The sequence below is a fragment of the Suillus clintonianus genome, assembly GCF_016758775.1.
Source record: "Suillus clintonianus strain FC179 chromosome Unknown DEU56scaffold_10, whole genome shotgun sequence".
Classification (NCBI taxonomy): domain Eukaryota; kingdom Fungi; phylum Basidiomycota; class Agaricomycetes; order Boletales; family Suillaceae; genus Suillus; species Suillus clintonianus.
This window is the reverse complement of record NW_024539234.1, coordinates 136,532-152,107: the sequence shown is the minus strand read 5'-3', so window position 1 is coordinate 152,107 and position 15,576 is coordinate 136,532. Positions and strand designations below refer to the sequence as shown.

The following is a 15,576-nucleotide window of genomic DNA, read 5'->3' as shown; positions in this document are numbered from 1 at the left end:
CAGAATTAATTCCGATAGCGTCACTGACGGTGGGGTTGTTCGGGTCTGTGAATGTTCATTGCGCGGACGTGTGTTACGAACCGTGGACTTCCAATTGTACTACCAATCTACTGTATCGTTCGTTGTTGTTGATGCGGCTTGCTTGACGAGTATTACACATGTTTTCGTGTTTGGAAACCTGTTCACTAATAGCAATCTGCTATAGGATGGGGGTTGTTGCTCCCAAAATAGGAGGGGTGACACTGCCTTCCAGTTAAAGAGACTACTCTGGCGCCTACACCTCCTCTCATCTTCATCCATCATGCAGAGGTTAACTGATTCAGTGACATCTACCTTTCAGTTGGAAACTAAGGACGAACGCCTTGCAGCCTGCCTGCAAGGAGGTTCAACCATAGTTTACAGCGAGAAGTTTGGATTGGGATGGCGCTTTGGTCTGCAGTACGCAAAAGAAGGCTGGTCTTTTGCTAGAGTGAATGTTTACTTTGACCACTCCCATTGCTCGTCAGCGATAGGCGCCGCTACTACAGTGACTGTTTGCCTTAAAGCTGGGCCTGGTTCAGAGGTCCCTCCCTTTGAGAGCAAAACAGCCACGATTACTGATTTTGGCCACGGGCCGCCCGCACTTCTTGGCTCTTTCTGGCCGTCCGTCATCGTTGCACGCCCTTACATGTCGTTTACGGTCACCACGAAAGTAGACTTCGCTCCAGTCGTCGCTGACCCCCTCACCAATACTGCATCTGCTCTCAGACAGTCCATGGACGACGGTGAATTTGCCGACACCAAGTACTATGTCACGTCCAAACGTAGAACTTCTTGGAAATCTCCAGGAAAAACTCGTTTCGTGTATGCGAACGATGCAGTTTTAAACCACGGCGTCGGCATCGTGCCCGTTTCCCCTTGTCGGTGGTTTCTCGTCTTGCCTGGTTGGACGGATAATAATGGATCTATCTTTCAGCACCTATCAAGGAAGACAGTCTACTCGTTCGCTACCAGAGCGAACCTATGCTGATGAGGGACGCTGAGCAATACAATTATGACTCTGACAGCGACATCGAGGAAGAGGACGAGGAAGAGGAAGAGAAACCGAAACCGAAACCGAAACCGAAACCGAATGAAAAACAACAAGAGGCACATCGCCAGTACCAACCCTATCGTTATAGCCAGAGTTACTACCCTGTGGCGGCACCTTCTGAGTCCGATATTTCTGATGACACTTCCGATAGCAGTGCACTAAGTTCAGATGATGGTAAGTCTGGTCTCGTGCCTGGGGTATGATCTCTCATGCTGAGTTTGCTGCTTAGGCCTTCACTGGACGAAACGGGTGCATCCAGGTTTCCGCTCGATGGACACGTTGGTGCCTGAGGCGGTTCCTCCACCTTTCCCTTCGGGCCAGCGAATGGTATTGGTTCGGGACACAGCATTCGCAACGTAAGCTATGGCTGCTCTGACTGGCTCCAAATGGCTGAAACCGTTCTTACAGCTGGACGTCCTACGTATACTATTGCTACACTGGCCAGGTTTCTTTCTATCTTCTGAAGTCCAAAGATTCAACCAGCCGACGTGATAAGACCACTGGGACTCTGCGCTGCTCTCCCAAGTCAATGTACCGACTCGCGGATAAGGTTGGTGTATCTCGCATCTTTTGTGACACGTAGATTAACAAGAGTTCCGAAGCTCAAGAATGCACGTTTGCGGGCTCTGGCATTCCAGGCAATCAAGTCTAGTCTGTCCAATAGCAATATCCTGGATGAGTCGTTCTCATGGTTTACGGCTCAGTATGGCTTTCTTGTTCTACACCCTCATATGCGTTGATCCTCAATCACCACAGGTACCCCGACATTCAAAAAATGGAATTAGAGCTCCTAATGAAGTTCCGCAAGACACCTGAAGTATCAAGGCGCCTGTCGCGGATTCTTGAAGCTGTTTCCCGAGGAGAAAAGCCTTATGCACATGCTATGCTTCATGGCTTTTTAGCAAATTTGACGGGGCAGGGGGCAAGTACACGATGAAGCTTGAAGTCGCGACAGTCATACTGTCATTTGTTCAGTGCTGTACTTGTAAGTCATGTTGTCCAATGTTCTCCTGTATTGTTATCTTGTCTTTCATGTCTATTATGAACTTGCTACAAGGCTACCAATTGTATACTGTAACGTTCACTGTTGCTAACGGCTTCAACTTCCACTGTGGAAATCCCTCCTATACTCGTGGTACTCCTTCGTCCTCCAGGCGTTACTTGACTCGGAAGGCCATGTTCTGCGGAATTCTTGAATGGGACACGCTACTGCTCTGCTCCATTGGCCTCCGTCAAGTTTCGGATCTGCTGTACCGAGCGACATGCACCCCAATTTTTAGTCCAGTATACGATATTAGAAACATGGGAATCGGAAGAAGTAAAAATCGGAATATAATCGAGGACTACTACTATAAGGACGTGTATGCTTATGTGCTAACATGTTCATGCAGTGCATGGCAGATGCCACTATAAGATCATCTACAACTGTAGCTAGGCGCTGCAGCCCCCATCTGCCAAGTGTATGATGTGTGAAATCTGGCGGCGACAAATGAATATTCACGCATCACGCATCCTCAGATCTTGTGGTGCTTCCCAGAAGTGACCACTTGTACGGATCAGAGTACTGTTGTTTGGTGGTATCTGATTTCAGGAATACCAAACAGTCCAAAACAAGCTAATCGTCCATTTAATTGAGAGGACAAAGGCCGCCAATCTCCGTCATTCGTTATCTGGCGCCTACGTATCCTCCTCTCATCTTCTTCCAATATGCAGAGGGTATCTGATGCAGTACTAGTGACATCAACCTTTCATTTGGATCCTAATAAGGACAAATGTCTTGCTGCCTGTCTGAAAGGAGATTCAACTAGTATACTTTACAGCGAAAAATTCGGATTGGGGTGGCGTTTGGGCCTGCAGTACGCAAAAAAAGGCTGGGGTTCTGATGAAGTGAAGATTTACCTTGATCATGCCCATTGCTCTTCGGTGACAGATACCACTACGGTGACTGTTTGCCTTAGAAATGGGTCTGATCCAGAGGGCCCTTCCTTCCTCAGCAAGACAGTCACAATTGCTGACTTTGGCCATGGGCCTCCCGCACTTCTTCGCGCTTTGTCGCCGTCCAGGATCATTCAACACCCCTACATGTCATTTACAGTAACTCCGAAAGCAAACTTAAATAACTTCGTTCAGCAAGCTATCGCCGACCCTCTCGCCGGTACTGCGTCTGCTCTAAGGCAGTCCATGAATGATGGCGCATTCGTCGACACCAAGTACTATGTCATGTACAGGCGTAGGAATTGGAGATCTCCAGGAAAAACTCGCGTCATACACGCAAATCATGCACTCCTAACACAGGACGTTGACGTTGGGCAACTCGGGCCCCTTCCTCATACACCTTCGAAGATACCAGCAAATACAGCTTGTTTACTTGCGAAATTTCAGAGCGAATCCAGCCTGAACAGGGATATTGGGCAATCTGATTATGACCTGGACAGCGATATTGAGGAGGAGGAGGAGGAGGTAGAAGAAGAGGAGGAGGAGGAAGAGGAAGAAGAAGAAGAAGAAGAAGAAGAGGAAGTCAAGATCTCGAAAGACGAACAAGGACAAGGAGAGAGGTCTATGCCTTATAATCGTTATGATTATTCCTTCGGCGTGGCACCTGAGTTCGATTCAGATACTGCTTCTAGCAGTGCTCTAAGCTTGGATGATGACGGTGATGGTGAGTCCGGTCTGCTTCTCCTCGCGCCTGGGGTGTAATCTCCCGCACGGTGCTCAGTCTGCCACTTAGACTTTAGCTCCACGCATTATGCGCCCGGGCTACTGCTTCTAGGTTTCAGTTCAAGTTTCAGTTCAACAGACACACTGGGGGCTGAGCCGCCGCCGCCGCCACCCTTCCCTCAGATCCAGCGAATGCTGGTTCGGAACACGGCATTCACAACGTAAGTTACATACGACTACTCTGATTAACTCGACATGTCCCAAAACATTAACATTATTCTTGCAGTTGGGCGTCCTACGTATACTATTGCTACACTGGCCAAGTTTCTTTCTACCCTCTGAAGTCAAAAGATCCATCCAGCCGACGTGATGAGACCACTGGGACTCTGCGCTGCTCTCCCAAGTCAATGTACCGACTCGCGGAGAAGGTTGGTACAGCTTTCTTTCTCCATGATACACATATTAACATGAGTCCCGAAGCTGAAGCATACACGTTTGCAAGATCTGGCTTTCAATGCAATTAAGTCCAGCTTGTCCAAGAGCAATATCGTTGATGAGGCGTTCTCATGGTTTACAGCCCAGTATGGTTTTCTTGTTTTACACCGTGGTACTTCAAGTTGTTGATTTTCGAACACCACAGGTACTCCGACATCCGACAAATGGAAATAGAGCTCCTAATGGAGTTCCGCAGCGCTTCTGAAGTAGCATTTCGTTTGGAGCAGTTTGTTCAAGCAGTTTCCCAGGGAGACAAGCCTTATGCGCGCGCTATGCTTCATGCCTTCTTAGCACGCTTGACACAGCCGGGGGCAGGTGGTACGCAATGAAGCCGCTGCGGTTATTTGTCATTTTGTCGATTAAATATTGTACTTGTACTACGGCTGAGTATACTGTTGTCCTATGTTTTTGTTTTTTTCACGTCTCGTTGTACTTGCCAGCTGTACTGTCGCACGTCACTGTGTTGTACCATTATGAACTAGTATATATTATATCTTGAAGCTTGAAGCTTTACCGACATCGAACCAAGTTGTCTAGTTGCGATACACTGGGAAATAATATTCGGTATCTAATTGTCCTTGCTCAGTCTCGTTGAGGACGCAGACGATAAGGACCCAGCCAGCAAAACAGGACCCCGTCCTCATGACTCGGACTTTAACCTAGCTGCTCATCGGGATACCGTTTCCCCACCGCCAAGCGCAACCCCACCATAGCCCAAGGCTACCCGCATCTACATATATAGCACTCCGACAAGTTCCAGGAGGTACCAATTCATCGCGAGTCGTTCCCTTCTGGAAATCATGGAGGGAAGTGTGTAATCATGCGACATATGTATGCATATACAATATCATTTAAATAATAATATCACACAGTATTCAGCCAAGCTTTTCGACGATACCAGAGAAAGAAAATATATCATGAAATTTAGATAGCGTGCAGTATCATAATAATAATCACGTAGGTGGCCATGTCCCGGTGTAAGGGCGTTCTCCCCACCTCTCCCAAGCATGTTCACCGATGCGGCGCACAGTGCCCTGTAGCTCCGCCTTCAAAGCTGTCCAGCCTTCATATTTTACAATTTCGTATGCACTCGAAAGTGACCATGGGAATGATGGGTAGGGGGGCGAGAATTGATGGGAGTGTCCAGGCAAGGGATTCAACTCCGGGTATAGATGGTCATAATAGACAGTATAAAAGAGTCGGCGAGCTTGGGCATGTGCAAATCTACGCAGACATTCATCAGATCAGTGATAAAATTTCTATACGAAGTAAAGAAACCTACCGCCACATGGCGAGGACGAAGATGATTTGGACCACAATCCCGAGCACAACCAGACCACGTTGGAAAGAGCTGTTGTCACCAGCGATAGCCGGCTGGTTGTGAGAATCAATCAGATGCGACTACACCAAATGCATATACACTTTGTCTTACCAAAAGCCCACTTCGGCCCACGGCGTCCTTAGCATATTTGTGCATCAGGTCACGCTCTTTCACCGATTCGACGCGAAGGGTCTGAGCCAACTGATTCCGAGCACGCCGCGCTGCCTTTGAAACTTCTTCGAGCTCTTCGAGGTGGGTCGTGTTCAAAGCGAGATCATCAGCAGACCTAGTGGAGTTCCTATCAGTCAGCATTCTTTGAACCGTACGCTTGCGGTATTACCTGTCTCCATCACTTAGCCCATCAGCCCACTCCCGGAGCGTTTGCCGCATTTGAGCCAGGGTTTCCGTGCGACCAATGGGTGAATCGTCATGCAGGACTGACTCTTCTTCTTCGAACAGGGGTTCAATCACAGGGTTGGCTTCTTCCTCAATTTCTCTTCCCATTGCATCGACAATACGAATATTACTCTTGTGTTGGGCGCGAGGAGTATGAGGAGCTTCAGCTGATTTCGATGAACGAATCGCATCGTTCGCGTCCGCACGCCCATTCACAATATCCTGGGGATCGGCCGACGTCGGAAGGTCGTCAATCCTTTCCCGACCGAATGCATCAACGACCTTGACGGTGGGGGATTTTCTCAGTGAACGTGGTGATGGTGCGTTGGGACGAGATACTGGCGTTGTAGGGCGTTCAGGAGTGCGAGGCCTCGCCAGCACTGGATCATGTACGACATCGATTTGAGCAAAACCGTTGGTCGCTTTCGAAAGGACGCTCTCAGCTCGCCGTGCAGGGATGTCGGGCAGAAAGTCAGGCGCAGATACGCGCCCGGAAGGTAAAGGAGATCTTTGGTGCTCAACTTCAGCAGTTGAAGCCTCTGATTCCGTGACATCAAAGCGCACTTTGAGAATGCTCCTTCTCTTTCCAATAGAACCAAACGGGGACTGATCAGTAGAACCATTCTGTCCATTCTGCATTGTAGGTTGGTTCGGGGTCGACATCCATGCACCAGGGGGAGCTGGGGTGCGTAAAGGAAGAGAGTTGGCACGCGACAGAGAAGGTATTGGCGTGAGTAGCCCATTGCCTGCCGGGGCCTCAGTCTTCGAGCTCCGCTCGGGTTCAGAATTGGCTCGAGACAAAGACGTCGGCGACGATGGTGCAGTCATATTTAATTCAGATGAAGTAGGAGGTGGCGATGTGTTTCCCTCAGGTGCTTGGGCGGTATGGGCGTGGCAGCCCATGCACCAGGAGGTCTCGGGGTCTTCATCGCTGTGTAGTTCGGATTGGAAAGACCACCCTCATCTACTCGCACGGGAGTGACATCCGCCTCGCGCGTCTCTACTTCATCCTCAGAAGATGAAGGGAGAGCAGAAAGATTAGCGAGGTCATGGGGTGGAGACGGGGTACGGAAGTCAAGGATGGAAGTGCTTGATGAAAGACGACGTGGCGGAGTTGTGAGCACAAAGTTGGGAATGACTTCGGAAGATTCATCCTGAGGGGCAATACTGGCCAGTGGCGGCGTTCCTGGCGGAGTGAAAGAGGATGGCGTCGTCTGTTCTTGGAGCCGAGAGGTTGTTAATGGATAGTCGGGAGTAGGAGGTCGGAACGAGGTCGCCGAAGTTGAGGAAAGAGCTCTATGGAGACGTGCTTCATCATTGACATGAACGCCAGGAGGTGCCTGAACAGGTGAGCGTTGTCTTGGTGGCGAGGGTGGTGGAGACACCAGAACTTCTGTCTCTGTCTCGCTGGGAGCATCATCAGGGAAAGAATTCGAAGGTCGTGTGCGTGGAGTAGTCGATTGCGGAGCAAAGTCCGACACAGATTCCTCATCACTCGCTGCAGAGTCCAGATGAGGTATATTGACAGGATAAGGAAAACACGTATCTCACCTAAAACCATGTCCTCGTCTCCAAATGCACCGTGCATGTTAGTCTGAGGGTGAATACTTCCCACTGACTCAGTAAACTCCGTCAATCGCTTGCGATGACCCTTCTTGAACTTCTCTTCATCGGCTTTAGGAGTAGAAGAAGCAAAATTGCCGCTGCTGAAAAGACCATTCCTCTTAGATGTCGAGGGTACTGGAATCAAACTCGACCTATTCGATGCCCGGCTGGATGGGCGAGAGGTTGGGGTCAGCGATGGCGAAGTGCTGGTCTGCATGCGGTTATGTGAGGAATCAGACTCCTTGTTTCTGTGTTCGAGTCGTTCGGGTGAAATCTCCAAATCAAGAGGGGGAAGTTGATGACTCCGCGGAAAACGCCAGCCAAATCTTGAAGCGGGCGCAAGCTTGAGCGGTGTGGTATAAGGTGATGCTTCACCCTGATTGGTTTGAGGAGGAGACGACTGAGTTGCATGCTGAGGAGGATGAACAGATGTTGATCCATCGAGCACTGAATCCAATTTGTCTTTGTGAGAATGCGACTTCACGATAGTCGACGAGCCCTTGCTCCGAGCGTCCGGAGTGAGGTGAGGTAAACTGGAAGATGCACGCAGACTCCTCCCGCTCTTGCTTTGGGAAAGATGGACACTGGCAGATGTAACTTCATTTCCACTGCTGCCGCGACTATGCCTTGCCGTGTTCCAATTGGGCTGTGGCGAGTTCCAACTTTGCCCTCGCTCATGCGTTAACTCTCGCGTTACCTCTCGTTCTTCCTCTTCATCTTGATTTCGTAATGAGTCGTGACTAGCCAGTGAGCTGGCGCCGTGACTATGCCTTGCCGTTTTCCAATTGGGCTGTGGCGAGTTCCAATTTCGCTCTCGCTCATGCGTTAACTCTCGCGTTACCTCTCGTTCTTCCTCTTCATCTTGATCTCGTAATGAGTTGTGGCTAGCCTGTGAGCTGGCAGGTGAGCTGGCACCTGATGGTCGAGAACCGTAACCTTGTCGTTGAAGGGATGCAAGTGTCGGTGTCGAGTATGCTGTGGCCGATGGAGGTCGACTGGGATGCGTGTGGGAGTGATTCGAATGCGAGCTAAGGCTTGAAGACGGTCGAGGCGGTGGGTGTCGTTTATTCCATTCTCGTTCACGTTCAAGGTAGTGGTCTCGGTCAAGTTCAGCCATCCGATCACGATCTGGAGGTCATTGAAGTGATGTGATGTGAAAATAAACAATCGCTTACGATCTGCCTGCGAGCTCATGGAACTTGGCCTGGAGCTCCGATCATCATCAAAACTCCGGAGCGACGCAATGCTACCCCTTCTATGCAGACTCCTGCTGCTAAGCGGTGACCCGCTTCTTGATATGGTTGCACCGTTCGAAAGTGACTTAACATGAGAGGGAGATGTCCTAGGTATTTCTTGAGAGTGGCGCCGGTGAAACTCCAACGAGTGTCGGTGATGCAGCTCAGGGGTAACTGAACGTGATGGTGCTTTTGGACGGTTCCACTCGCGTTCGCGTTGATGCATTTGATCTTCTTCACGAGAGTGCTGTTTCTCTTTGACTAAATTACTATGATGAGTTCGCCTCCAAAAAATCAGCAGGTATTATCTCACAATCAGCTTCAGAAAGTGATGAACTTGCCCTCGGCCCTGTGCATACAGTCAGCGAAGTGACACAATGGCGAAAAGGCATTACCTACCTGGCAACTCGAGACTGGCACGCCGAGACTGATCATGATGTCGCAAACTTCCACGATATGAAAGGGAGGAACGGGGCCGCAACGGAGTAGTTGACGGGCGACCGGTGCTTGGGCCAGGCGTCGGTCCTGGCGCTAGTGAAACAACAATGAGCAACGTTACAGTGCGCTATTTTAAAAATGATTGCGCACCATCTTCAGAAGTGTCAAGATCTCTCATAGCATGCTGCATATCCGAATCCTGATCCAGGAGATCTGATTGACTGATCAAAGAAGTGCAAATATTGCCAATTTATAACCTTACTAGAGTGAGACACTAGCTGAGAAGGTAATTGGAAGGTCCCATGAGGTGAACCTGCACTTCTTGGAGGTGATGACCAAGAGGAATCAAGCGGCCGTAACAAAGTCGTCGTGGGATTGACATTGGCATGTCTTTCCAGACGGTGTTCATCTGAAAGTAGTGAACCTATTTCGGAGGGTTGAGAAGTAACTGATAGACTTCAATCGGGTGCACTCGTCGCAATGATATAGATGAGCTGACCGTCATATATTGCTGTAGGTAATTTTTGATCGAGCAGTTGCGAATGTGAAGACATCAGGCGTGCACGAAGAGTGTCAAATGTTGCTGCATGCGAAGACCGAGATGACGATTCAGACCCCTTGCTGGATTCTTTGATAGGTATCGTGATGAGAGGCCGAAGATAATGAAGTAAAGGGAATCGACGAACTTGGTTTATCAACCTCATCATCACTGAGACTTTTTCTTTTGCCCTTATGCTTGTCCCTTTCACGGTCAACCACAGGGGTAATGTCCATCTCGCTGGTGTCAAAACTATTTCTACGTGGTCTCGACTTCTGTGGCGTGTCCCCAGGCTCACGTCTGGCATGAGAGAACAAATCCTTCAGGCTGTCCCGTGTAAAACGAGATGACGACACCGAGCCAGCGCCATCTTCTGACGGTTGTGCATATAGTCTTGTAGGAGGAGATTTTCCGCTGGGCGAATCTGATGAACGTGCTAGCAAGGCGCGGAGGCGTGCTGCAGGAGTATCGGAGGGTATCGCGTAAGAAGTAGATGGTCCAAATTCAGAATCTGTACCATAGCTATTGGAAGAAGAAGCAATGTTCTTGAGTGGCATACGGGGAGTAGGTTGATTGTCGTCCTCATCGTCAACAACATTGAACTGGGATCGCGCGGAGGAAGGAACTGCGACCGGGGTAAAGTCCATATCACTGCTATCTTGAGCACGAGGACTTGGTGTGCGGCGGATAAGCCTTAGACGAGGTTTTAACAGTGAGTTTGATGAAGGCGTGTCCATGATCGGCGACCTCGTCGGCCAACTGGCGCGTGAAGCGTGTTTCCAGCGTGTTCGACGCGCGCTATTGTGCTTGTGATAAATTAGGAAATGCTACACGAGGCGTTTGCCAAACAAAATAAAACATTGATTTGACTGCACGGGCCTGATCTGCAGGTTGTAATACTAACATCATATGCAGCCTACACTCATAGACTTAAAGGCCGGAACAGCAATGAGATGGGAGATCTCTATACAGTAAGTTGTTGCATTTTCCAGCAACGCTCGACGAGTCGGTGGCGGGCTGCTGATGTCGCCCGAACTGGAGGGACTTTCGTTCTGCACCGTCATGCATCGACTACCCTTCCTTCGATAGGCCCAGTGGCTAGGAGGAATTATCATGCATTATGTCCTGCACTCGACGATACTTAGACACACCGCTTGATGCAATTCATGAAGCTTATTCTCCGGGCATCCCTGCTGAATCAACGAACCACAATAGCCGCTAGATGAGCCAAGGCAAGGGTTCTCCCCTTAGGACATCTTTCACCAACCTTTCACACATACCCAAAGTCATAACGGCAAGTCTTTCTCCCTCACCTCGCCCGGGTACCAGGTGCCGCGAGCTGCCTACACGCCTTTTGGCGTTCCGACAACAACTCTACTTGCCACAAACTGCCCTGGAGAATGAGCTCACACGTGCTTGATATACTGAGATGATGATGATCAGATCTATCGCACGAAGCTCAAGTGGCCAAGAACGCTGACCATTCGAATAAGATAGTCCAATGAACGGCCTAACTTACTTGTGGTGATATTCTCCAGATGCATGCTGACTGAAATAACTTGGTGAAGTCTTTTACCCAGATTGACTAGCCTTACTCAAACCTAGGGTATCAATCGCCTCGCTTTGAAAGCAATACTGCGTCTCCGACCATTGGACCATCAACTCATAATCGTTCATATGCGTCGTTCGTTATCCTTTCCCGCTATATCTCTTCCAGAGTTCCCTGAGTTCCTTGACGAACGAGTTGGTCCCGAGATTCTAAAGTCTGCTGAATCACCCGAAATTTTGTGACCGTCGTTCTCGTCACATGGCAGTTGATTGACCTCACCTCCTACATGCATGGCGAGAATCACTCCGAAAGGATTTTCAAGAGCTCGGGTTGGATAGTTCGACTGGTGTCCGTTCTGACGGCGTCCGAATGTAGTCGACGAGCCAGGACTTCTGATCTGCTTGGGACTCTGTGAATTATTAGAAGAAACGACCGCTTCTCCCAATTCTTTGACAGGCCTGGCTAGTAGAAGTGAGTGCCCAGTCTGGTGGTCATGCTGCTTTTTGTTACAGCGATGCAGGAGATTACAAATGAATAAGTGAATATGCAAATCCAATGCCTTACATTGAATTTTTTTTCCATACATAGGCAAAACTAATCGTTACATATTTCACGCCAACCTAACATGCTGCTAATTCACATCTTCTTCCAACACGTCCTATCATTTGTAGCAAAGCACCGAATAATCCTGCGATAATGTGTCAAATTAGATCTTGTCAACGTTGCTGGCATTTGTACTCGCCTTGACCTTCTTCTCTGTGGAGTCGTAAGTGATGAAGCAACCATCACCAAACGCCTCGCACGCCTTCCCCGGGTGCACAGCCCCATGGTAGGGAGCTTGGGCAATGTAGTGAGAAGCGCCTCCGGGCTCCCGGCCACCTTCAACAGGTCGAAGCCCATTGAGAGATGCCAAACTAAATTGGCCGGAAATGTTAACCCATCGCACTGCTTGAGAGTTCCCAACAAGGATTTCGTATTTAACAATCTTTTCCGATGAGTTCAGTAGACGATAACAGCCCGGTTTGGTTTGCGCTTACGTGTATCTCTTCCTTCTTGAAGCCAATCACACCCCCTTTTTTGAAGACAGAGCATGCCTTTCCGACAACTGGAGTAAACTTCATTCAGTCAAAATTACGACTAACACCACTCAGGACGTACTGATACAACCCTATAAGAAATACAATAAGTGGCTGAAAGTACGCAAGGCTGTCAAACTTGCCTCGTAGTAAGCACGGCAGATGTACAAAGACGAGCCGCGCTCAAATCCACCTTCGATAGCATCCGATGGGATGTTCTTACCCTCATTGAGGACCCATGCTACTGGACAGGGGTAATGTCCACTTCGGAAGGCCTTGGTGCGTTGCTCCGCATCGCGAATCCAGTTGCTTAGCGACCAGGCATGCGCCTTTTTCTGGAGAAAATCGGAGTATCAGATCTGTATCGAGTGATAATGGACACTAAGTATACCTCCTCCTCACTCTTTCCGTGGTGATTATGGACGTAGACGGCAAGGGCGCCGACACCGACCAGGAGGGCCCCTCCAATCTAATGGAAGAGACGCATGTGATGATGTGAGGAATCTACACGAGAGAGAAAACATACCTCCAACTCTTTCTTCCTTTTGTCGTCAAGGTCATACCAGTGCTTCTGGCACTCCTCATGAGTCGGCCGGATGCAGCCTTGAGGGGAATTGGAAGGCTGCGGCTTAGGAGGTTTGTCGCATGGCGGAGAGCACGATCTGGATCTGGATCTGGATCTGGACCTGCGGTCTCCGCACCATTGACCAGAATACTCATGATGGGGACGGCAAGGTTGCGGGGGCTTAGGAGGTCGGTCGTATGGCGGAGAGCACGATCTGGATCTGGATCTGGATCTGGACCTGCGGTCTCCGCACCATTGACCAGATGTCTCATGATGGGGATGGTGACGGTGATCATAGTCTACCAGGGGTCTCCATAAGTTAGGCGTCACGGGCGGGGCCCAGTCACTCTATGGGCAGAGCTTGTTGGTGAGTATGAAAATGAGGGACACTGCCAAAGATTACCTGGGATCGGTGATACTGAATGATCTTGTAGTAGACACCTGGATGGGATGGTTTGATTGCCCGAGAGTAAAAGATGAACGGAAACGGACCTTCATATTGGACTACTGTATCGTCATTGTACTGAGTGCCAGGTTTCCAGTAATCAGTCATGTTGTGCTAGAGTGTACGCAGAGTTAACAAATGGTGGGTTGATTGTGTCGCTGGAATTCGGTGGGCTTATATGCCCCTCGGACGTTTCACTTTGCACTGGATATGACGATGCCATGTCCAACTGACAGGAGAAACAGAAGCTTGGTGGTCTTGGCTGCCTCCTAGCCCCCGCGCTGGGCTGTGATTCTTTCAAGATTCATGGTCGCCGGAAGAAAGTAATTGAATGACGTCACGTTGGCCGCCATCTTAAGCTTGTCACTGTCCGAGTCAGGTCGTCCATTCTCCAGAGCACGACAGAACTTCCGTAAAGTCCCACGGATGTGAACTCTGGACGGCAGTGTGCGCACATCCATGTACCTATTTCAACTCGTACCACCACCATCGATAACGATCAACCTTTATTCACGATGAGTACAATTGAACCAGTTTTCCGCATCATTCCCACTGTCCAGAACTACGATTGGGGGAAGAAGGGGAAGGACTCTAAGGTTGCAGAGTTTGCTTCTGGGGCCGGAATACTTGGATTTACTTTGAACCAATCAGTTCCTTACGCAGAAGTAGGTGATCTGGAAGTACGGTCTGCAGCAGATCTGACCGGTAGGCGTGCAATGACAGCTTTGGATGGGCACGCATGTGAAGTCGCCGTCAGGAGTGGTCGATAGGAAGCAGAACCTTGCCCAGATCTTGACTGAGATCCCAGGCTTGATCGGGGATCAGGTATCTCGGCGGTTCGACACGACAAACGGAAACCTCCCCTTCTTGTTCAAGGTCTTGGCCATTGGCAAGGCCCTGAGCATACAAACCCATCCTGACAAGAAGACAGCAGAGAAACTACATGCTGAGCAACCAACAGTTTACACTGGTAAGAGTGCTTGTTGACGTTGCCCTTGAGTCCTCACTCATAAGTTGTACGAAGATCCGAACCATAAACCCGAGATGGCCTTGGCGTTGACGGATTTCAAGGCGCTATGCGGTTTCATGCCTATCGCGAGGGTCGCTGAATACGTCAGAACTGTTCCCGAATTCAATGCACTAATCGATCCGTCCATCGCGACAGAATTCCTGAACTGCACAAATTTGTCAGAGCCGGAGCAGAAGGCAGTTCTTAAGAAGCTCTTTGCAGCACTCATGACTGCTGACATTACCAACATTGCAATACAACTTCGGACGCTCGTCGCTCGTTACCAACAGGGAGGTCAGAAACCTTTAGAAGAGGATGTCAAGGATCTCGTCCTGATATTGAATGAACAATATCCCGGGGACGTTGGGGTATTCTGCGCATTTATGCTGAACTACGTCCAAATGACTCCTGGGCAGGCTATTTTCCTGGGAGCTGGAGAGCCCCACGCGTACGTGCAAGGCGGTATGTCTTCCCCTGATGGTATTCAGCCCAAATTAATAATAATGCGGAAGATATTATGGAGTGCATGGCCAATTCGGACAATGTCATTCGTGCAGGTCTTACCCCTAAGGCCAAAGATATCCCCAATCTTGTTTCGGTTTTGACCTATACGGCATCAGATTGGCAAAAGCACATGGTCAACCCTATCGACATCACACTACGCACTCGCAAATATGATCCCCCAATCCCAGATTTCACGGTTCTCCAGGTCAACACCCAAAAGGGTGAGACTGAAACTCATGAGGCTATTTCAGGTCCTTCAATCGCAATCGCCACCGAAGGTTTCGGCCAGGTAAGCTGGAGTGGCGGCAAGTTAGATTTACAGGCTGGAAGCGTCATATTTGTTGGAGCTGATACGAAGATAGACATTACTGCCGGGAACTCCAATTTGGTTGTATTTCGCGCGTATGTCACTGCCTAGCTCGAGTCAGTAGCATCATTAGCAGCACGGAAGATTGATACTTGAGCGTCCACAACAGCTCCATCTCGGACATAGTCACATAGATAACAATCGTGATCATTGCCACCGATTCTATATAGATGCTTTGATCTGTTACGCTGTCCATGCTGGAGCGGAGCCCAGTCATCAGAGTGCCACTATACCGAATATCAAAATCCGTCTCGAAATATTTATTACCGTTGTCGAGTAGGGGGGTTCCTTAAGGTAGAACGC

General features: G+C 49.4%; 6 protein-coding genes across 6 annotated transcripts; 4 read left to right on the top strand and 2 right to left on the bottom strand.

The window, feature by feature from the left end:
- The first annotated feature begins 257 nt into the window (after positions 1-257).
- On the top strand, positions 258-2,090 carry DEU56DRAFT_27552 (uncharacterized protein). Its single transcript, XM_041345425.1, has 6 exons — positions 258-899; positions 956-1,246; positions 1,302-1,428; positions 1,481-1,622; positions 1,675-1,775; positions 1,829-2,090. The coding sequence occupies exons 1-6, from the start codon at positions 302-304 to the stop codon at positions 2,007-2,009; spliced, it is 1,440 nt and encodes a 479-aa protein (XP_041212638.1). The 5' UTR covers positions 258-301; the 3' UTR covers positions 2,010-2,090.
- A 638-nt stretch (positions 2,091-2,728) lies between these two features.
- DEU56DRAFT_27537 (uncharacterized protein) lies at positions 2,729-4,046 on the top strand. The gene is made up of 2 exons (XM_041345423.1): positions 2,729-3,731; positions 3,801-4,046. The coding sequence occupies exons 1-2, from the start codon at positions 2,780-2,782 to the stop codon at positions 3,953-3,955; spliced, it is 1,107 nt and encodes a 368-aa protein (XP_041212637.1). The 5' UTR covers positions 2,729-2,779; the 3' UTR covers positions 3,956-4,046.
- Positions 3,929-4,750, top strand: DEU56DRAFT_779833 (uncharacterized protein). The gene is made up of 3 exons (XM_041351922.1): positions 3,929-4,158; positions 4,211-4,311; positions 4,371-4,750. The coding sequence occupies exons 1-3, from the start codon at positions 4,138-4,140 to the stop codon at positions 4,552-4,554; spliced, it is 306 nt and encodes a 101-aa protein (XP_041212636.1). The 5' UTR covers positions 3,929-4,137; the 3' UTR covers positions 4,555-4,750.
- A 273-nt stretch (positions 4,751-5,023) lies between these two features.
- Positions 5,024-10,552, bottom strand: DEU56DRAFT_779824 (uncharacterized protein). The gene is made up of 13 exons (XM_041351921.1): positions 9,907-10,552; positions 9,720-9,848; positions 9,483-9,668; positions 9,371-9,433; positions 9,182-9,313; positions 9,096-9,131; positions 8,723-9,043; positions 7,494-8,675; positions 6,850-7,440; positions 5,887-6,817; positions 5,658-5,832; positions 5,508-5,599; positions 5,024-5,449 (listed from the first exon to the last, which is right to left on the bottom strand). Exons 1-13 carry the CDS (start codon positions 10,493-10,495, stop codon positions 5,179-5,181), a joined length of 4,698 nt encoding a protein of 1,565 aa, XP_041212635.1. The 5' UTR covers positions 10,496-10,552; the 3' UTR covers positions 5,024-5,178.
- Positions 10,553-11,701: 1,149 nt separating this feature from the next.
- Positions 11,702-13,786, bottom strand: DEU56DRAFT_27460 (carbohydrate-binding module family 12 protein). Its single transcript, XM_041345418.1, has 8 exons — positions 13,352-13,786; positions 12,910-13,296; positions 12,775-12,852; positions 12,527-12,718; positions 12,466-12,475; positions 12,345-12,412; positions 12,050-12,292; positions 11,702-11,995 (listed from the first exon to the last, which is right to left on the bottom strand). Exons 1-8 carry the CDS (start codon positions 13,499-13,501, stop codon positions 11,969-11,971), a joined length of 1,155 nt encoding a protein of 384 aa, XP_041212634.1. The 5' UTR covers positions 13,502-13,786; the 3' UTR covers positions 11,702-11,968.
- A 3-nt stretch (positions 13,787-13,789) lies between these two features.
- DEU56DRAFT_779816 (mannose-6-phosphate isomerase) lies at positions 13,790-15,552 on the top strand. The gene is made up of 4 exons (XM_041351920.1): positions 13,790-14,058; positions 14,117-14,363; positions 14,418-14,864; positions 14,915-15,552. The coding sequence occupies exons 1-4, from the start codon at positions 13,909-13,911 to the stop codon at positions 15,322-15,324; spliced, it is 1,254 nt and encodes a 417-aa protein (XP_041212633.1). The 5' UTR covers positions 13,790-13,908; the 3' UTR covers positions 15,325-15,552.
- Positions 15,553-15,576: the final 24 nt, after the last annotated feature.